The 21606-nt window shown below is 36.7% G+C and overlaps 5 protein-coding genes across 8 annotated transcripts; 4 read left to right on the top strand and 1 right to left on the bottom strand.

Annotated features, from left to right (window-relative positions):
* Nucleotides 1–1381: 1381 nt before the first annotated feature.
* LOC116128746 (pentatricopeptide repeat-containing protein At3g04130, mitochondrial) lies at nucleotides 1382–4777 on the top strand. 4 transcript variants are annotated; one of them, XR_004127807.1, is made up of 4 exons: nucleotides 1382–1622; nucleotides 2264–3873; nucleotides 4264–4345; nucleotides 4548–4777. XR_004127807.1 is itself a non-coding variant. In XM_031414502.1 (3 exons), exon 2 carries the CDS (start codon nucleotides 2305–2307, stop codon nucleotides 3847–3849), a length of 1545 nt encoding a protein of 514 aa, XP_031270362.1. In that variant the 5' UTR covers nucleotides 1382–1622; nucleotides 2264–2304; the 3' UTR covers nucleotides 3850–3873; nucleotides 4264–4422. The 4 variants fall into 4 exon arrangements, 3 of the variants coding, with proteins under 3 accessions (XP_031270362.1, XP_031270356.1, XP_031270373.1); XM_031414502.1 differs by lacking the exon at nucleotides 4548–4777 and having other exon boundaries at nucleotides 4264–4422; XM_031414513.1 differs by lacking the exons at nucleotides 4264–4345; nucleotides 4548–4777 and having other exon boundaries at nucleotides 1383–1622; nucleotides 2264–2342; nucleotides 2437–4147.
* A 1816-nt stretch (nucleotides 4778–6593) lies between these two features.
* On the top strand, nucleotides 6594–10417 carry LOC116128812. The gene is made up of 2 exons (XM_031414578.1): nucleotides 6594–7872; nucleotides 8921–10417. The coding sequence occupies exons 1-2, from the start codon at nucleotides 7192–7194 to the stop codon at nucleotides 10223–10225; spliced, it is 1986 nt and encodes a 661-aa protein (XP_031270438.1). The 5' UTR covers nucleotides 6594–7191; the 3' UTR covers nucleotides 10226–10417.
* Nucleotides 10418–11665: 1248 nt separating this feature from the next.
* On the top strand, nucleotides 11666–13593 carry LOC116128729 (lysine histidine transporter 2-like). The gene is made up of 7 exons (XM_031414483.1): nucleotides 11666–11838; nucleotides 11932–12315; nucleotides 12406–12799; nucleotides 12887–12992; nucleotides 13080–13171; nucleotides 13264–13332; nucleotides 13423–13593. Exons 1-7 carry the CDS (start codon nucleotides 11666–11668, stop codon nucleotides 13519–13521), a joined length of 1317 nt encoding a protein of 438 aa, XP_031270343.1. The 3' UTR covers nucleotides 13522–13593.
* A 1445-nt stretch (nucleotides 13594–15038) lies between these two features.
* On the top strand, nucleotides 15039–19560 carry LOC116128224 (DNA polymerase alpha subunit B). The gene is given in 17 exon segments (XM_031413937.1): nucleotides 15039–15168; nucleotides 15248–15309; nucleotides 15311–15324; nucleotides 15560–15691; nucleotides 15984–16344; nucleotides 16434–16529; nucleotides 16623–16702; nucleotides 16880–16955; nucleotides 17040–17216; nucleotides 17683–17787; nucleotides 17887–17982; nucleotides 18071–18163; nucleotides 18283–18321; nucleotides 18428–18469; nucleotides 18611–18741; nucleotides 18864–18990; nucleotides 19133–19560. Coding segments are annotated over 17 exon segments (1863 nt in total). The 5' UTR covers nucleotides 15039–15092; the 3' UTR covers nucleotides 19289–19560.
* Nucleotides 19561–19615: 55 nt separating this feature from the next.
* Nucleotides 19616–20800, bottom strand: LOC116128226 (TLC domain-containing protein At5g14285-like). Its single transcript, XM_031413951.1, has one exon. The coding sequence runs from the start codon at nucleotides 20563–20565 to the stop codon at nucleotides 19816–19818; it is 750 nt and encodes a 249-aa protein (XP_031269811.1). The 5' UTR covers nucleotides 20566–20800; the 3' UTR covers nucleotides 19616–19815.
* Nucleotides 20801–21606: the final 806 nt, after the last annotated feature.

The raw sequence follows: 21606 nt of genomic DNA on the forward strand, positions 1-21606 counted from the left end.
AGGATCTTTAGAAATACAAACTTGCCTATAAGATAATGAAGAAGGCGGGAAACAAACTTTGTTGCAAAGGTAAACACATCGGACCCGAGTTCAGTGAAATTTTTGTATTTTGCACTACCTGTTTGGCTTCTTTCTATCTGAGTCTTAGTTATGTAACTAAAAATCATTGACTTGCTTTGGGTAAAATATTTTACAGTGTGTTTGGATCAAAACTCTAGCTATTTATGATCTGGATGGGCATCTCTTTGAATTATCTGGGCTGGAGATATTGTTATGCTGGATTAGATCATAATATTCAGGCCTAACACATTCATCCAATGGCGTGCAGTATAAATACAGAGAATCAAATTCAGACATTCATCAAAATAAACTACATTTCTCTTTATCAATGGCACAACAATTCTATTTATCAATCACACAAATCAGTCCCACCAAATTGACTGGATTTCTCTTCATCAACTCAACTCCATTTAACACATTCATCCAACTAAAAAAAAAAAAAATTGAAATTTTTTTTTGAAAAAGAAACTATCTAATTACCGATGGCAGATGACGAAGACAAAGAACAAGCGTAGAATTGCGAATCCAGAAGATCAACAGCGCAAAGACGAAGAACACCCTATAATGCAGATGGAAGACAAAGAAGATGGTAATGACTGTCTTTTACAAACTTCCCCAAAATGTTTTAACCTAACGCAAATTTTTTTTTTTAAATTTTAATAACATTATGGACGGCCGTCCATAATGAATGGACAGGTGTCCATTAAGTGTGGACGCCTGTCCACCATTAAGGGATGGCCATCCACAAGTTAGGGACGGTCGTCCAGTGTTAAATTTTTTTTTTTTTATTACGAATTACTTCCATTACTTACGGACGCCCGTCCACAATAAAAGGACGGTCGTCTACAAATTGTAGACGGCCGTCCATCGTTTTTATTTAGATTTATAAAAGCCAAATGCATGGACGGGCGTCCAAAAATTACGGACGCCCGTCCAAAAGTAAGGGACTGCCGTCCACAATTGGTGGACGGGTGTCCCCAAAGAAAATTTTTTTTTTTCATATTACAGGCGTCCATTATTTGTGGACACCCGTCCAAAATTAATGGATGGATGGCCGTCCCTAAGGTTTTACAAATTTTTTAATTGTATTTTAATCAGGGACGGGTGTCCTTTAAATGTTGACGCCTGTCCCTTGTATATGGATGCCGGTCCATATAATATAGACGGGCGTCCATGTGAGTGAACGGCCGTCCAAATTTGATGGACGACTATTCACTAGAAAAAAATTATAAAAAAATGGAGACGCGCGTTATACGTAGGCCGATACAGAAATTCGGTATAAACTTTTCGATGTCCGTAGTGTTATTGATTTGTTTGTAGCTTGATTGGTTCACGGTGAGCCGGCTGTGCCGACGTGGGCATATGAGTAACTGTAGCCACATTAAATTAAGGGCATTTTGGTCCTTATACAGTAAATTCTCTGTTAACCAATCCTATTAACGACTGTTAAATCTAGACTGACCTTGAACGGGTTAAAACCCTCTGTTCGTCTCACCAGTATAATCCTTTCTCCACCGACCCTCATTCGGCGTCTCCTTCCTCCTTCCTTCTCATTCATCAAGGTAACTCATTTTTTACTCTATCTTCTTCCTTCCAGTTGTTTCTATGGAGCTATATCTCGAACAAGTTTTTTTTTTTTTTTTTTTTTGCCTTTTTCAAAATTGGTCATAGTTTTATTTTAATTGTTTTGATCAGTTCGATTGGCAGTAATTGTAATTTCTGCTATTTTATTGTTATGCTATTACAGCTAAACCTTTTTCTTTAAACTGATTTTCTCTTAACTGAAAAAATTAGTGTTGCTTGCTTACTTAGAGTCGATTTTCTTTTTCATTGACTATAGAAACTCCACAAATCAATTCATTTTCTTTTTCGTTCTAAGCAAAACAGAATTGAATTCTACTAAGGAATCCGTTTCAAACTAGGTGACTGCAGGTTTTATAAGTTCAAAACAAGAAAATGGTGAAGATAAAATTTTTCTTATTTAGTAATCATACGTAGGATTTAAAGTTAACCTGAATATCGAACTCTGTTTAAATTTCAACGTATGTGGTATGCTTAGTAGGACAAGGCTTGTGAATATACTAGTTATGTTTCGTTTTATGTTAATTTATTTGATATTGGAAAGAAAAGTGCATAACTAATGCTTTTAGTATGTATATATTTTCATTAATTTTGGTTAAATGATGCTTTATTTGCAATGCAGGAGTGGTTGGATTCTCTAGTTTTTTACGTTGCAACGTATTCATGATCTTCCGTCTCCAAAAATGCCTTAAAAGCACAAGGTTCCACCTAAAATTATCAGTATCTTGTACCCTTTTCCATGCTTCCCTCAGGAATTGCTTTCATGCAGTTTCTTCATCTCCTTTTCAATCACAGTTGTTTAGAGCTGGATTAGATCATCAACAAGAACAATATGTAGACTCTACAAGACAACCTGACCTTGATGTTATCATTTCTAAAGTTCGTTTGGGAAGCACTGAAGATGAGGTCTTTCAATCTCTCAAGCAAGATTATGTATGTAATAGTATGCAGCTTTCTCATCGCCTTGTTGATAAGTTGCTTCGACGGTTCAAGGATGATTGGAAATCGGCGTTGGGTGTTTTTAGATGGGCAGGGTCATTTCCAGGATATGAACATACACCAGAGATTTATGATTCGATGGTGGACATATTGGGGAAAGCGAAACGAATGGATCAGATGAGAGCTTTATTGGTGGAAATGAATGAGAGTCGTTTTATCACAATTAATACAGTGGCCAAGGTTATGAGAAGGTTCACTGGTGCAGGGCAATGGGAGGATGCTGTGAAGACATTTGATCAGTTAGGAACTTTTGGATTGGAGAAGAACACAGAAACCATGAACATGTTGCTTGACACCCTTTGTAAAGAGTCCAAGGTTGAGCAGGCCCGTGCAATTTTCTTGGAGCTCAAATCACACATTTCACCCAATGCTCATACATTCAACATTTTCATCCATGGTTGGTGCAAAGTCAATCGTGTCGATGAGGCTCATTGGACTATTCAAGAGATGAAGGGACATGGTTGTCGCCCATGTGTCATTAGCTACTCAACCATCATTCAGTCTTATTGTCACCAATACAACTTCAGCAAGGTCTACGAGCTGCTCGATGAAATGCAGGCTCAAGGCTGTCCTCCAAATGTTGTAACTTACACCACTGTCATGTGTTCACTAACAAAGTCACAGGAGTATGAAGAAGCTATACAAATAGTTGATAGAATGAAAATGGTCGGTTGTAAACCTGATACACTTTTTTACAATTGCTTGATCCATACTCTGGGGCAAGCTGGTCGAGTCCAAGATGCCGTGCATGTTTTCCAGGTGGAGATGCCAAAGAATGGTGCAACCCCTAATACCTCTACCTATAATACCATGATTGCTATGCTTTGTCATCATGCTCAGGTAGAGAATGCCTTTCATCTTCTCCAGGAGATGGAGAATGTAGAATATTGTAAGCCTGACACTCAGACATTTTTCCCATTGCTCAAATCTTGCTTTAAAACTGGGAAAACAGATATTTTCTTGAGCCAATTATTGGATGACATGGTTAATAAGCATCATCTGAGTATTGATGTCTCAACCTACACACTTTTAATTCATGGGCTTTGTAGAGCCAACAAATGTGAACAGGCTTACCACCTGTTTGAGGAGATGATCGGTCAAGAGATAACACCTAAATACCTAACGTGCCGTTTGTTATTGGATGAAGTCAAGCTGAAGAATATGTATGATGCTGCTGAGAAAATTGAAGATGTCATGAAGAAATTATAATCGCCCAATTGCCCGGATGTCTAGGTGAAATATAATTGAGCTTAATTCCTATGCTATTTTCTGATGACCAAATTAATGGATTTTATGTTGTACTACAGCATAGATGTAGCTATAATCATATTTGGCATTTGTTTATTGCTTAAGGCATTAATGTTTTCAAGTGTGTAAATTTGTTTTGAAAATGTAGTACCCATAGAGGGTAATTTGGTATTTGAATTATCTAATAAAGAACACAGTATTAATATTAGCTTTGAATTTTTACGCTCTGAGCATTATTTTAGGTATTTCTGTTACGTTAAATAATATGGTAATGAAATGCGAGTATATAAAGATTATGAATATTTTCTGATCTTATGAAAATTTTGTATATTTCAATGAATTATTGATTATTTAATCATTCTTTGGCTGTGGCAGAATTATCAAGAGGTGTGAAAGCTGGCTGCTTGTGATGGTCATCATTCACAGAACCACAAATAAGCAGAAGTTTAATTAAAGTGTAGGTGATTACTAACACCCCTTCTTCCTTTAAGATTTTCCATGAAATTTCTGACTTTCTTTGTCATTTAACATAACCTGTTGTTTAATATATTGATTTTCGCAATCATACAAAAAAAAAAAAAAATGGCAGCTTTCACATGCCCTTCTTTATGATTATTGTTATTATGTTTTTGTGTGTTTTGACTCTTTGGTTTTCATAGGAGATACTGTGTTACGTGATCTTGTCCATTGGATCCAATAATGAGTCAATTGAATCAGACATCCCGGGATCCCATTATGTTTTTTAACATATGAAAGTGAAAATGGACCCAAGCACTAGACCCACGGCACCTCCTCGTTTTAGTAAAACCATGTGCTAGATGGGGTCAGATTTTTTAACTGATGCAAATTGTTAAGCAGTAATCAAATAGATGTTTTCTTTTTGTATTATCTGGGGTCAGTGACAACTACATCTACAGGCCTTCCTTGCCCTTGTCCCTTTGTGCTTATTTTTTATGCAGGTTCTCCCATTACAAGTTTGATTTGCCTTTGATTGTTGAAATTGATAAACCCAGAGCGAATTCCCTTAAAACAATTGATATCCACTCAAGTCAGAGGCTTAGAGGGGAAATTTTGCTTTAATAGAGTCAGTCGGCAGATGGAACATATCACTCTGAAATCATCATACATAAGCCAAAACTCCCGTTTCCACAATCACTTCCATTTCCATAATACGCCAATAAACAGGTGCAGTAAAACGCCCAATACCAATACTATACTATTATTTTAAACCTTGATAGAACTTTGAGAAAGCGGCAATGCATGAAAATGATCGAAGCCGGTGACAAGATTACAGAACAGACACAGATTATTACAATAACATTTGAACCAGTCACTGTAATCCTTGCTCGATGATTCAAGTGTAAAAACCCCCACTTTTGCTGGATTGGGTCTAGATACCTAGCCCAATTCCAAGGAACCAGAATCGGTCTGTTCCTTGGATTTGGAATTGGAATCGAAATCGATCGATTTCGGTTCCTGGGTACCCAGAATTGGAACTTGTGTTACAGGTTTCGGTTCCAGTTTCGGGTATCTTATAAATTTTTATACGCCTTGATAGTCTAACCGGAACCGACGGTTCCGGTTCCTGGGTACCCAGAATTGGAACTTGTGTTACAGGTTTCGGTTCCAGTTTCGGGTATCTTATAAATTTTTATACGCCTTGATAGTCTAAAAATGACAAATATACCCTAAAAAATTAGTACACCCCTAAAGGTTTATAAAAATCACAAATACACCCCAAGTACCTGTTGGTTCCACCTCGGGTACCCAAACCTCAGTTCCGGGTTTGGTTCCTAATTCTTGAAGTGGTGGAACTGGACTCGGACCCGCATAGGGTTGATTCTACCAAATTTGGAATCGAAACCGACCCTATGTGGGCTAGTTCCGTTCCTACCCAAAGCTGGTTTCAGTTCTACTTTTTACCCATGCTTACCCTGTAATATGTGGCCAGGAACCAAAGTGTAAAGTTGTATATGCATTTTAGGGTACATGCACCGGGAAACACTTGAATAACTAGAAATGAAACTGTGCACGTGCCTCAGATCCTCATGGTAGTGTAGTAATTGACGGAGAAAAGGGTCTCCATCATGGAGTGTTCCCCTAACTACTGGCCAGTCTTTTTATTTGTACTCCCAAGCAGTTGTTCCGCACTAAGAGAAGAGACATCAAGTGTTCAACTGCAAATAATAATTATATCAAAAGGATAGCTATTTATTGACATTTAGTTCTTTGTGGCTCGGTGGCTCCCCCTTCATTTCGTGCATGGCCTAAACAACTTCTCTTCCTTCTCTTATCTTTTCATGGCAAACTAAAGAAACCATGCATTGCATATTTGCATTGACTTGTTCAACTTCAACCCACCTAATATTCTCCTGTCCTAACTGGACAAGTACATGGCCTCTTTAATCAGTTTTCAATGCAATTAAAAAGACTAAATTAAGTCATTAACCACTGGATACATTCTTGCCAAACTTGCATAGTTGGTAGATAAACCTGCAAAATGACAATGTCTTGTGGGGACTATGCAAATAAGTATAAACAAAAGGGGTTTTCTAAAATATGGCAATGAAATCTAGAATGCATGTACCTACCTGTCTCTGTTTTTGTGATCTCCATTTCCAAAGAGTTAACTGAATCTATTAAGGTTTTTCTTTTAAAAGAAAATTTCTAGTTAACGTCGTCATCACTTGGATAACTATTCTTTCTCTCTCTTCACTGCCCCTTCACGGATATTTATAGGAATCTAACTTGTTTTTAGTTATTTTGGGCCAACTTTCTCCACTCTTTTTTTCCCCACCATAAAAAAGTGCTACAGAAAATCTACAATCAAGTGATCAATCTTCCGTTGTCATCTTCTGCAAAACAGTTGAAAGTATGAAGCTTCCTTCCTCATCTGTATTTCCTGTGAACCACAATGCCTCTCTTCGTAATAGCCTCCTTTCATCATCGTGAAACTTCTTTATCAATTGTTCATAACACAAACGTTAATGGTTCCATCTCTTTTAATTAGGTTTCAACTCTCTATTAAAGCTCGAACTTTCTTCTACAGAGACCAGTCATATCTCTCTTTTTTTCCTTTAGTTGTTAGGTGCTAGCTCTCTTTTGTGAGAATAAATTCTTGTCTCTGGATTCCAAGATTCCTGGTACCTTTATCTTTTCACAAACTTTACCATATAAAGAATCTTTTTGTTCTGTACATTCTTAAACTGGCTTCACTTTATCTGTGTCTTCTTGATAGTATCTGAATTCTGTTATCACTTAATTGTCTAAACAACTGGTATTCAAGTTGAACTATCTGCTACAATGCCTCCCTCATACTTTCCTCTTCGTTGGGAGAGCACAGGAGATCAATGGTGGTATGCATCACCTATAGACTTTGCAGCTGCAAATGGCCACTATGAACTTGTTAGGGAGCTTCTCCACCTTGACCCAAATCTCCTCTTTAAACTCACTTCTCTTCGCCGAATTCGCCGACTTGAAACTGTGTGGGACGACGAGGAACAGTTTGATGATGTTGCAAGGTGTCGCTCTCATGTTGCGAGAAAACTACTTCTTGACTGTGAAACAAAGAGAGGTCACAATTCTTTTATTCGTGCTGGCTATGGTGGCTGGCTTCTCTACACTGCTGGCTCAGCTGGGGATGTGAGTTTTGTTAAAGAATTGTTAGAGAGAGACTCTCTTCTTGTTTTTGGAGAAGGAGAATATGGTGTCACTGATGTTCTATATGCCGCCGCTAGGAGCAAGAATTCTGAGGTTTTCAGGCTAGTTTATGATAGTGCTACTTGTATCTCACAAGGGGAATTGGGAGAGAGTCATTCAGTTTTTAAGTGGGAGATGATGAATAGAGCTGTTCATGCTGCTGCTAGAGGAGGGAATTTGGAAATTCTTAAGGAGCTTCTTGGGGATTGTGCTGATGTTCTAGTTTATAGAGATGCGAAGGGATCTACCATTCTTCATTCAGCCTCCGGGAGAGGGCAGGTTGAGGTAAGGGTTCCTCTGTTTTGTACTTGTTCATGAGTTTATATTGCATAGTTTATGTCTTGTAGTTAGCTAGCTCATTATTAAGTTTTTTCATGTTTCTGGAACTGTGCCCACTAAGTTCGTTAGGTTAGGTGGTTATGTAGTAAAGATGTTGGTGGTGCTGTAAAGAACATTATTAGAAAATTAATTTGATCTTTTTGTAGCAATTGAGCAAAAATTTTACATGAGTGCTAATGCTTTTTGGGACTCTCTTAGCTTGATGTTTTGATATTTTATTTGAGTTGGTGTTCTTTCCAATTGGGAAAAGAGGATTAAATGTGGGAGGAAGGTATTCAAAACTAGATGCAGTAATTAAATGTTGATATATGGTCTCCTACTTGTGTGCATGATGTTAAGTTATATAAATGTTAGGCTGCCGATGCCGCTGAAGCGGCAAATGTTTTTTCATCTTTGCATTTCTTGAACTTGCTCAGGAAACATCTTGGTTTTCAATGTCCATATTGACTTTTACATAACCTAGATCCTAATCTGACAGTCCGGTTTTTTAATTTCAATTGAAATCTATGAAGTTCTATGTACTAAGATAACTACTCCATATTCACTTAGGATTTATATCCTTAGCCCTGTTATCTGAAGAAAACATGTACTGTGCTGTCGACTCATCTGGGTTCCTGAATAAAAGCTTATGAAAATTCTTATCTGTAAATCAATAGCCATTTACATGAGCTGGCTGCTGGCCTCTGGATTAGTAACGATTAGACTTATTATTTTTAATATTTGTTAAACTTACAGTTGTTAATTTTCATCCTTTTTGGACCATTGAACTAGGGAATCTTGTATATTTTCTGTATCTTAATTGAATCTTCACGTTGTGACTACATTTTCTGATTAGGGATGGCAAACAGCACTGACCTTTTTTAATTTTTCCATATAATGGAAATTTCGTGAAGCCTGTGCTCGGAGATTCAACCTTATTGCTCATGATTGCGTGTTACAACTCTCTTTCAGACTTCCTAGAAATAATCACTTACATTGTTATAGTTTTATTCAGGTGGTGAAGGATCTTGTAGAATCCTATGACATCATCACTGCCACAGATAGTCAAGGGAACACAGCATTACATGTGGCTGCTTACAAGGGATATTTGGCTGTGGTAAAGGTTTTGGTTGCTACATCTCCCTCGCTGATCTCTGTAACAAATAATTATGGAGACACTTTTCTTCATATGGCAGTGGCTGGTTTCCGGACTCCTGGTTTTCGAAGAGCAGACAGGCAGGTTGAGCTCATGAAGCAGCTGGTAAGTGGTAAAATAATAGACATGCAAGACATAATAAATGTCAGAAACAATAATGGAAGAACCGCACTGCACTTGGCTGTAGCTGAGAACATTCAGTCTAGTCTAGTGGAACTTCTCATGACAGTGCTATCAATTAATTTGAACATCCGGGATGGTGATGGACTGACCCCACTAGATCTACTTAAGCAACAACCAAGTTCAGCATGTTCTGAAATTTTAATCAAGCAGTTGATTTCAGCTGGAGGAATCTCCAATTGTCACGATAATGTGGCGAGACATGCCATTGTTTCACATCTGAAAGGACGAGGTATAGGTGTCAGTCCTGGATCTTCTTTTAGAATTCCTGATGCAGAGATATTCTTGTACACTGGTTTTGAGAATGCATCTGATGCTAGTTGTGATGCAGCAAGTGTAGAGTACAGTTCATGCCGTAGTGAACTAAGTGATTTTGACTCAAGTAACTCACTGGATGGTAAGAAGTTGAGTTATATTAATCATGCTGCAAGGCGTCTAAAGTTTCTTCTTCAGTGGCCCAAGAAAAAAGAGAGAAAAACTGCTAGTTCAGAGATGGGAGTTGATGATCCTTTGGAGGCCTCCAGTGAATATAAAATTTGGGAAAACATTCCCGTTCCACTTCGACAGAAGTATTCAAAATCTCTGTCTTTTCCAAACTGCAAAAGGGTTTTTTCTTTGAGGAGTGACTTACCAAGTCCATCTGCTAAAAAGAAATTTACTGCAGGGCTAACACATGGTGTGATTCAAGCATTGCCACATTTCATTGTTCCAGTCCAATCATCTTCAAGTCCTTTATCGGGGTCATCAATGTCTTCACCTTCAGCAATGGATAAAGAAAAGGGTGTTGATATTTCAGAACCCTCTTGCTCAAATCAGCCTCTGGATCGTAAATTTCCTCAAATGCACCGAAAACAAAATTCCTTGAATAAGAAGTTGATGAATCAGTATTTGTGTGTTGGTGCACAAGGCCTGGCAGTGGAAGTCCCGACTAGCTATATGAGGCCAGATAGAAGTTACAAGCATGTCAGTTCTTTAGTTGCTTGATCTGAATATGTCAAGTATTGTTTGTATAAAACCTACTAACATTCTGTATTAGATATACAGTCATTGATATTTTTGTGTGTATTTTTTTATGCAATGCTAAGAAAAACCTGGACTTGTGGAATATGTACAAGGCTTTTACTATATTTGTATCTACCAGTTTGTTGAGAGCTCAAAGTTACATAAATTTCAATCTGAAACAACTTTTTTCCTTTTCAAATCTTTTTAACCAGTTATAGTTCTGTTTTATGTTTTATTGAGGATAAAAGTACCCAGTTTCTGACACTGAAAATCTTTCAGTGATGAAAGTATGGATTGCGAGATTTGGCGTTGACAGTCGGTAATGTTGAAGCTGTACAAGATATCAAGAATCCCAATCATGAGAAGGCATAGTAGCACACAACTGGATTGGCTTTCCTTCAACTGTTATCTACTCTTGAGGTATTCATACCTTGTCGCTAGGCATTTTGTTGCTTCATCCAAGCGTTGAAACAGTTTCCCGGCTTGTCAAACGAGCACGGTTGCAGCTTTCTTTAATTCTTGTAACATATGTGATTCTCTTTTTCTTGAGTTTTTTCAGAACCCTTTTTCAAGTTCAAAACTTATTAATCTTTCCAAGTCCAAAACTAATGAGAGATCATCTAATTGTGACTTGTACAAAATTTTCCATTATAAGTTTTGATCTTGTATTGCATGCCTTAACCTACACCAGTGAAGACTTGGAAAAATAAACATTGGATTCTATGATTATGACACAGTTTTTCATGAATCAATTCTTTTTTTGCATCAAAATCTCCATGTTCGATTACATAACATGTGAGATGACACTTCAAAACTGTAATTAGGTTAAGCCTAACAGACGTAATCCTACACTAAAATTCGTTTAAGACCAACTAATGGCTAATTATAGTAATATTTCACTTAACAACGATATTTCCTCTTGGAGAATCCGGATTTATTGTCTTTCAAGGAACGAAAAAGAATCACAACCAAAAGATCATAGTAAATCTTTCTAAACAATTTTTTTCTGATATCAGTCGACTAAGGTAATTTTCCTTGGAATCTGGGGACACCATATCCACCAAAGTCAAAAGATTGAATCTGTTTTAAGTGGAAAAACATGGCATGATGCTTAAGAAACCTAGGTTATGGTGATTCAACACGTAAACGGAGCCACCCTGTCAACGAATGGTTGTCCAAGATTCAAGAATCAGTTAATAACAGAACGTAGCAGCTAAAGCCAACACTAACAAACCCACAATTTTGCTTATTATTAGCAATGCCGTTAATGGTTTATGTCTGACTCTTTATCAACGCCCTATCTATATATTGTAGCCATAGGATATGCTGTTCTGATGTCCATCATTCTGTGGCCAACATTGTCGAATCGAATAGCTTTAATTCTTTTCATTCAATTTTTTTAATTTAATTTATTTTTTGAATATGGCGAATCAGCCACAGGATGATAGAACATCAAAGCAGCAGGCCATTGATGATTGGCTTCCTATCACCTCTTCCAGGAATGCAAAATGGTGGTATTCAGCATTTCACAATGTCACTGCCATGGTTGGAGCAGGTGTCCTCAGCCTTCCTTATGCAATGGCGGAACTTGGATGGTATATATATTAGCCATTAAAACATAAAAAAGAATTAGCATAAGATCGAGGTTACCGAGTTTTTATGATTCATTTGTGTTTAATGAATTACAGGGGTCCTGGTATTGCCATCCTAATTTTATCATGGGTCATCACCTTATATACGCTATGGCAAATGGTTGAAATGCATGAAATGGTGCCTGGAAAGAGATTTGATAGGTACCATGAACTGGGTCAATATGCATTTGGTGAAAAGCTTGGGCTCTGGATTGTGGTGCCCCAACAGCTTATTGTAGAAGTTGGTGTCAACATTGTGTACATGGTCACCGGAGGAAAATCACTGAAGAAATTCCATGACACCGTCTGCCCCAGCTGCACACCCATCAGATCTACATACTTCATCATTATCTTCGCTTCTGTCCACTTTGTTCTGTCTCATCTCCCCAACTTCAACTCCATTTCTGGAGTATCACTCGCAGCAGCAGTCATGTCTTTAAGGCATATTACCATCCCTTTAATTTATAACAACTCGGTATATATATCACATACCCATTACGATTTATTCATCAATGGTTAATTTGTTTGCAGTTACTCAACCATAGCTTGGGCAGCTTCACTAAGAAAGGGGGTGAAGCCAGATGTGGACTATTCATACAAGGCGACAACCAACACAGGAGTTGTCTTTGACTTCTTCAGTGGATTGGGAGAGGTAGCTTTTGCATATGCAGGTCATAATGTGGTTTTGGAGATCCAAGCAACAATTCCCTCAACTCCTGATAATCCATCAAAAGGACCAATGTGGAAAGGAGTAGTTGTTGCATATATTATTGTAGCTTTATGTTACTTTCCAGTCGCAATTGTTGGTTACTATATTTTTGGAAACAGTGTCGATGACAACATCCTCATCACATTAGAGAAACCCACTTGGCTTATTGCAATGGCTAACGTTTTTGTTGTGATCCATGTCATTGGCAGCTACCAGGTTAATCCAATTCAATAGTCACTCTAGTCCTCATTATTTCGAAAAAAGTTTTAACATTACTTCCTCTTATTCTGGGAAATATTGCAGATATTTGCAATGCCAGTGTTCGATATGCTTGAAACTTTCCTAGTGAAGAAGTTGCATTTCAGACCTTCCTTTTTTCTTCGCTTTGTTACCAGAACTACATATGTTGGTAAATACATGCCCAACCATTCTTTTTTCTCTCCATTGAATGCAGACTGCTGATAATATAATTTCTTGTAATCTTTTGTTAATTCAGCATTTACAATGGTAGTGGGTATATGTGTTCCTTTCTTTGGTTCCTTGCTTGGATTCTTTGGAGGATTTGCTTTCGCCCCAACAACATATTTTGTAAGCATTGCTTTAGACATTTTCAAACTACAAAAGCTTGTAAAAATTTTTATACTATCAGTTAAATTTTTTTTATGCTTTTATGCTCTCAGCTCCCCTGCATCATGTGGCTTGCCATCCACAAACCAAAGAGATTTAGCTTATCTTGGATCATAAATTGGGTAATGTTCACTTGACCTTAGTCTTATATTAAACTTGTTTTGATTTAAGGGCTAAACTGAAATATACATATACATGCAATTGTTTTTCAGATCTGCATATTTTTAGGTGTTCTGTTGATGATTCTATCACCCATTGGTGGGCTAAGATCGATAATTGTTTCTGCCACAAAATTCGGATTTTTCTCGTAAATTGCTTTTGTGAGATAGAAAAAATGAAGCTGCCATGCGTGGATGAAGATTAGGAGGATTATGTTGGCTTATTGAGGCAGAGCTAAGCACAAATTAGTTTGTGTAATTTGGCTGTACATAAGAGTTGCTCATGTGAATGTGTATTTGTTGACACCTTCCTTAGTTATATGTATAAACAATTAGAAAAATATTATGTTTATTCACGAGTTGTACTAACCGCCTTATTATCTTTGTTAAAATTGCACATGGTACCCGTACTATGCATATAGTACTTGTGCTATACGTTATATTTACAAAGGATAGTAAGATGGTTAGTAAGACGGTGAGTAAGCATAGTATTACTCAAACAATTAAGCTCTCCTTCAACATATCATATCCTTATTTCATCACCTTGTACTCTTTCAAATCTATGTTAGACATTATAAATATCAACAAAAATAGTTTTCTTTTCTGTTTCATCTCTACTTTTGACATTTTAAAATATACTTGAGAAAAATAATAGTATTAACTTGCTTTAATTTTTATTTTGTGAATAATATTATTAGATAGATAACATCGCAGTATATGTCCGTTTGACATCCTTTGTTTTAAAAACCAGATCGAACCAGCCGGTTGGACCGGGACCCAGCAGCTTCTCTGGTCCGGTTCAGGTTTTAGGGGGTTTTTGTAATATTTCAAAATTGTAAAGGTTCATTTGTAATTTTATAGGGGTTTTTTAGAGATATGTCAAAAGTTTAGGGATAAATTGGTAATTTTTTGGGGCATTTTTTAAATAAATAAAATTTGTAGGGACTATTTTGAACTTTTTAGGGGATTTTTTGTAATATATTAAAATTTAAGGGATCAATAGTAATTTTTAAAAAATAAAATTGTCACTGAAGTCATCGGTCCAACCAGTTGGATTGGTTGACCCGTGACCCAGGCAGCAAAACGAGTTACCCTCCGGTCCAAGTTTTAAAACAGTGGTGACATACCCATCTTTGGGTAATTTAAGTGATAGGACAAGTGTTGGGTTGTGTGATTAAGGTACACGGTCTTAGGTTTGAATCACTTGATTTATGAGATTTAAGTAAATGATCATAGTTATCGTGACAGTGGAATACTGTGTTAGTTACCTGGTCTGGACACTTTGTGACATTTTATTTTATTAACTCTTAAATTTTTTTACTCTGTTTTGAAAAGAGTGTGTTTTAAAATAAAATAAATAATGTTATGTTTACAACTAAATCATACAACTAAGAAAAAAACATGGGACAAAATAGTCATTCTACGTTATGCATTTTTGTATGGTTGTATACTTGGTTGTATTATTCAGTTTACAAAGCCAAAGTTGTATGATAATTTAAAAAAAAAAAAAAAAAAATTGTTTTTAAAAAACATTTTTGGGATTTATTAAGGATGTATCCGTTATATCAGTAAAGTAGAAGGGTATAATAGTAATGTTTTTATGTTAAGTAAACCCGCCAAAAACACTGTAACCTTATAAATCTTCCCGCCATCTCTCTGTGCTGTGGAGCTCTCAAGTTGACGATAGAGAAACCCTAGATTGAGAGAGATAGAGTGTAACTGCCATGGAAGACGAAATCAAAGCAGAATTTCAAAAGAGCAGGTTCGATTTCGAAGAGGAGGAAGAAGTTCTCAAGAAATGTAACTTATATTCCTCTTTGCCCATTGAGTTTCTTTCGTACTTGCAAAAACTAATGCCAGTTCTTCGTTTCTTTTCTAGGTCTTACTTTCTGTATAAATTACAATCTCAAGCCCTCTGATCTCGTGACAAGCGGGGAATGGTTATTATCTTAACCGGTAATCTCTGTTTTTTTTTTTTTTTTTTTTTTTTTTCTCACTATAATTATATTTTATTATCTAAAAATTATCTAAATTGAGCCAAATTGGGTTGTAAACTTTAAAATTGAACAAAACAAATGCTGAATTTGGATTCTTGTTTCTTATAACTTTTATGTGCTTTGATTATTGTATTAAATGATTTTTTTTTTTTTTTTAATTTCTCTCGGCTGTGTAATGGGTTGGTTTTGGGCAGGCATTTGGATGAATCAACGGTTAAAAATGCTGAAATGGATGGTTTTATGCTGTATTTGCAAAATGAGCAGAAAGAAGCAGTCATAAATGAGGAGCCCGGTTTGCATATCTACTCAAGTAAAGATGTGGACATGTGAGCAGTTTTGTAATTATTTTACTTGGTTTGTTTGTTAGTTTGAATTAGGTGATATTAGATGCATACACTTTGCATTCTATTTAGCTGACATAAGTAGTCAGCTTCTTGTTCTTCAGGAACTTGAAGCTTTGAATTTGTAGTATGAATAATTCACTTTTTTTGTTGGGATGTCATAGCCAAGATTGAGCAGTCTGTTAGTGAACAGAAGTATATAGTTAATTTGCAGATTTGAGTTCTTCGTAGTTAATTTCCTATAACGTGAATGAATGATGAAGAACCTATAATGTAGGATTTTGAATGACGATGATGAACATATAACAGAAGATGATTTGGGCACTCCTACGGAAAAGTCTTACAAGTTCTATTCAGAGCCATTAGATTCAACACATAAAGCTAATGGGAATGGTTATTCTTCTGGGAAACCGTCAAAACTTGTGACACCCTTTGGGCAACGGACAGATAAGTTTGTGGTTAAATTCAACATCAATAATCTGCCCAATACAGAGAATGGAAGTATTGAACATGATCATGAGAACACTGAGGATGACTTCATTAAAAGGGTTCAATCCCACAAGCAATGTTCCTTGATTATTCAAGGATCAGGACCAGATCCAGGCTGCAGGTTCATGTATGATAGAATTGAAGACAGGGTATTTTATGCTTCTTATGGCAATAAAAACAGTTCTTGTTCTTTTACCTTCATTATGTGTTGCATTTACACAGTTTCTTGCCTATGTAGTTCAATGCTCTTGAAAATCGCATTAGAAAGCATGCAAATGCACTTGTTGCCTCTGGCATCTATGAGGAACTGGCGGACCCAACAGTTGCTTCGCAGGTAATATTTGTGCTGCTTCTGTGGTTCTCTCTCTCTATTTATTTATTGTATGTATATTAAGCTCTATGCATCTAATGTAATTTATTGCTTCAGAGAGGAGTATTTGCTGTTGGAATGATCTGTTGTGATGGGGAGGGCCATTTGAATGACAAGTCCATCTTGTTACAAAGCAGGTATATGTTTTGGACTTTACCTTTTCAAGAGCATCATCAATCTACAACCAGAAGTTCTACTGCTGTGGTAACATGTTGATCTGGGAACTGATGAAATTTTTTAGCCACCTGACAAAAAGGACTTAGGTGCTATATGTAGATGTCCAGGCCTAAGTAGGTGTTGTTGTGTTTTGGCAGTGTTGAACATTCTGGAGGACAACGCATTCGTCTAGACTTACATAAATTGGGCCAGTTTTCCCTTTTCCCTGGCCAGGTAAAAATATACACTAAATCAGAGATAGAACGTGATCCATATTTTTAAATTCTAAATTATACTGAAGATATTGCATTTCAACAGGTTGTAGGTGTTGAGGGGCATAATCCAAGTGGGCACTGTTTTACTGCATCCAAACTGGTAGATTATATTCCTTTGCCCACTGCTGTGGATGTCAATTTGCATCCTGCAAAGAAGCAAGCTTTAGATCAGGAGACACATTCAACTGAGTTGACCTCGAAGGCAGAAGAAATATCAATGGTGTGCTAGCTTGTCCTCTATATCATTAAGATATTAAAATAGTGCTGTTTTTTTATGCTAAACTGTTATGTCACTTCAGTCACTGTTTTCATGTTTTGTGTTTTCCATAAATGCATGTTAACATGCCTAAGACAAACAAGATTAGAACTCTGAGAATTTGAGGAATTTAAGGTGGGCTACTGAACGATAAATTTATGGCTTAAATGTATAATTGTTCTAGGAATGATAAGTGTGTTGAAGGCCCTTTCAAAATATAGGGTTTAAAAACATTCTCCTGAAAATGTATGAATTTCATTGTCTAACAGATCAATTTTTCCCTACTAAGGTAGAGTCTTCTGGTATGCTGCCTAACATGCTTGGAATTTTAGCAACTGCAAAAAAGAACTGAAACACGGTTCCTCTTTAATGTTCAATGCAATTTCTTGATCCTTGTGGATACTTAACACAAGTTTTTATTTTGAAACAGATCATTGCGTCAGGCCCTTTTACCACTACAGACAACTTGTTTTTTGAACCTCTCACGGAGCTGCTAGCATATGCAAGAAGAAAGCAGCCGCAGCTGCTTATGCTAGTATGAATTCATCATTCATTAAATGATGACTGTCTGAAGAATACTGCTGTATTGATTTACAACAGAAACTTAACCTTCTGTCTTACTGACTTTCTTCAGCTGGGCCCATTTGTTGATGTTGAGCATCCACACATCAAGAAAGGAACTATAGACACAAGCTATGATGAAGTATTTCACCTGGAAATTCTCAGAAGGGTATTTGCTAAAGAATATTGGTGCAAGCGATTTAAGGAAAAAGCAATTTATGTTTGTTTAATCTCTTTCTCTCTTTTGTATTATTCAGTTGCAAGATTATGTGGAGTATATGGGTTCTGAAGTACGTGTGATTCTTGTGCCATCTATTCGGGATTCCAACCATGACTTCGTTTTCCCTCAGGTGAGCATATTGGAGAGTAAAGAATAAAATATAAATATTCATGTTCTAAAGTTTTTATTTTAGTTTATTGAAATAGTATCTTATACGCAACATCGATATTGAAATATTACATTGTGCAGCCTGCTTTTGATATTCATCCACCTGATCTCAGATATCAGGTACATGATTTCATACAAGGTTCTTTGAACTTGTGGAGACTTCCAGGTCATTTTTCGTAACTTTTTTTTTTTTTTTTCCTCTAAATCTTGCTTGTTTGCTGTCCAGATAACCAGTCTAACAAATCCAGGAATGTTCGAGGCAAATCAGGTAATTAACAGTTATCTTATTTTAAAATTTTAATTTCCCTTCTTTGTATTGATTCTTATTTGTACTGGTTCTGGTTGCTTTTAAATGCTATGTGGATATTAATAAAAATGAGTATTTTCCATTAACGGCTGTGGGTTTCAGGTCAAAGTAGGTTGTTGTACTGTGGATGTCCTTAAACAGCTTAGTGGAGAGGAGATGTCCAGAATTCCTAAAGATGGGACTTCTAATGATCGTATGAGTAGACTCGCAAACCATATTCTTAACCAGCGAAGGCATGTAGTATTATATTATCTTTGTGGAAATCTATACACTTCATATAATACTGATGGGTCCTGAGGCTACAGCTGTTCAACAGTTAAAAGTGTTTTAACTCATCTTCAATTTTTCAAAACAGCTTTTATCCTTTATATCCACCAGCGGAAGGCATTCCATTGGACTTTTCCCTTGCTCCTGAAGCTCTTAATATCACTTCAATTCCAGAAATTATTATTCTACCTTCAGACATGAAATACTTTGTTAAGGTTAGTATTTGAGCAAAGTACCTAAATTTCTCTCAGCTCTAGCTTCAGTTTGAATACCATATGGCTTTTGAAACCAAATACTCAAATTTTTTGTGTTTTCAAGAATGCAATTTAATGCCATCCTGTTTCCCTTGAAGCACAGGTGTTGTCCCTTGGAGAGAATGAAGGGGAAGAGCAAAAGAAGTGCATCTGCATAAATCCAGGAAGACTGGCCAAGGGAGAAGGTGGAGGCACCTTTGCGGAGCTTAACTACCATGGAAGTCCAGACATGATGAATGCTTCAATTATTGGCATATAATTCTCATATTTCAATACATGTCTTTTACGCCGCAGTCTATATACTTCCTTTAAGATGATTCAGGAGCAGGTCCTCGGATCAGGAAGTCCTCTTGTCAAAATTCTCTTTTTATCTTTTCATCCTAACAACGGTAGAAGCTGCAATATACCAAACCAGGATATTGCCACATTCCAATCATGAGAGGGGAACTTGTCCTCGTGCTTCTGCTAACATTTGGTTGATTATAACTTATACGGTATAATGTAATTATTTGAGCTAGTTCAAGAGGAACCATTATTATTCATTTTGCTTCTCTTGTGCCTGTAATGGTACTGCATTTGGAAGAGCCAAGTAACAACTTAGAGTCAGATTTGAAAACCTAACGGGGGGTTTTAACATTATGTAGTACGTACAGAAAATAGACACCAATTTATACCCTATTAACAAGAGTTACTAAACAGATAATGCCCACTTGTTTGAATAGACCACAAGCCCTTTGGCCACACGGTTTCAAGAAACTTAAAAGGTGTAGATTGTAGAATACTCATCTATCTCAATTTCTTCGAAGCTCTGTTTCTGCTTTCCTTGAACAAGTCGAGCCAATTGTTGAGAATCCACAATATGCTAAGTGCAATTGCACTGATAATTACAACCATCCAAGAAACCCAAGCCCACTTTGGAATCAAACTATCAGCTGCCCCACTTATGTAAAAGACCCCCATCTTGTACACAAACAGAGGTCCAATAACCCCTCTAACGACAGAATAGAAGACGTAAAACGGAGGAGACAAGATTTTATACAATTTGGCAGAAGCTGGTACCCCAGCTTTCCGGAAACTGGCGAGAGTCCATACATTCTGGCAAGGACTCGTAATTTCAGCCAGAATAAGAAGTATAAGGATTGCAGATGCTCCATGATGAACCATGTAGCGACAAGTGACAAATACGTATAACGTAACCAAATGGTGGAGTATAAAGAGAACTTCACGAGGGTAGAAGATTATGTAGTGAAGAAGGTCCATTAAGAAGTAACCGATACTGAATTCAAGAACAATGTTCTGGGAAGTGGTGTTTGGAGAAGCTAAATTACCAAAGTTTCTTTGAGTGTTTATTATGGCGTAGGTGGCGATGAGAACAGCAGGTGTGCCATGAACTAACGAGATGAAGCAACTCGAAGCTCCTGCTCGTTGTTGTGGACCCCAATTGCAGAAAATTAAAAAATAAGCCAAGAGATAAACGAAAGAAAACATGATGAAGAAGGTTGGGATAGTTGGGGTGAATAGAAAGACGGCTGCCATGAAAACCGGCTGCAGGAGGGAGGAAGTTGTGGGCACTGCTTTAAAGTCTTTGACCTATAGAGGAGAGAACTTGATAGGTTTACAGTTGTTGAAGCTTTGAGACAAAGGAAATGGAAGATAATTTGCTATCAGATACAAAGTTCAAAAGCAAGTACGAACGGCGCTTAATAAATTAATATATTTTGATTGAAGAGAAAGGAAAAGCTTGGTGCTTCAATTGACAAATCTTAGCCAATGAAAGTAAAACGTGTACGTGAGTGTGAGATATTTTATACAAACACGTTATACTTTATGCTCACTTACTAGGATATTCGGATATTTTTGTTGAGGAGCTCCCTCAAAGGATCAAAACTTGCCATTAAAAAAAAAAAATAAATAAAAAAAGATAAAATCCAAATCCAATCAAATCTTTGAAAAATAAAGGTGGCGTTTGTTTTATTATTCCTAATCCTATTCCCAAATTACCTATTTATTTTATTATTTAGAAAATACTATTATATTTTATTTAATTCTTTAAACCCCTTAAGTTTATTAACTTAATTAAACACCCCCAAAAAAAAAGTTTAAAAGTTAATAAAAATAACCCCATCCACTCATAGTTGTCAAATTCCGACAACCATCATCGGTGGTGGCCGAAATTTGTCACAACAACCTAAAAACGATCAGAACTAGCCATTTATTCATCAATCTGGTCTTTTCGACCAAATCCATAGTGGATTTGACCAGAAAAATGCCAGATCTAACCGTCAACGACGACCAAAGAAATGGTCATCGTTGACGATCAAGGACGACCATAGATTTGGCCGTCTCTAACGTCTAGATCTGGCCTTTTATGGTTATCGACGACCAAATCTAGTCATAGATCTGGCCTTTTTCGACCAAATCCATGGTGGACCTGACCGAAAAAGGTCAAATCAAAGCACCACCGGGTAGATCCAATCAGTCTACATCATAACGACAGATTCCAACCAGATTCCAACAGTGGTGTCTGGAATCTAACATTATGATGAGTGGGAGTATTTTTATCATTTTACAAAATTT

This window comes from Pistacia vera, unplaced genomic scaffold, assembly GCF_008641045.1.
Source record: "Pistacia vera cultivar Batoury unplaced genomic scaffold, PisVer_v2 Contig1055, whole genome shotgun sequence".
Classification (NCBI taxonomy): domain Eukaryota; kingdom Viridiplantae; phylum Streptophyta; class Magnoliopsida; order Sapindales; family Anacardiaceae; genus Pistacia; species Pistacia vera.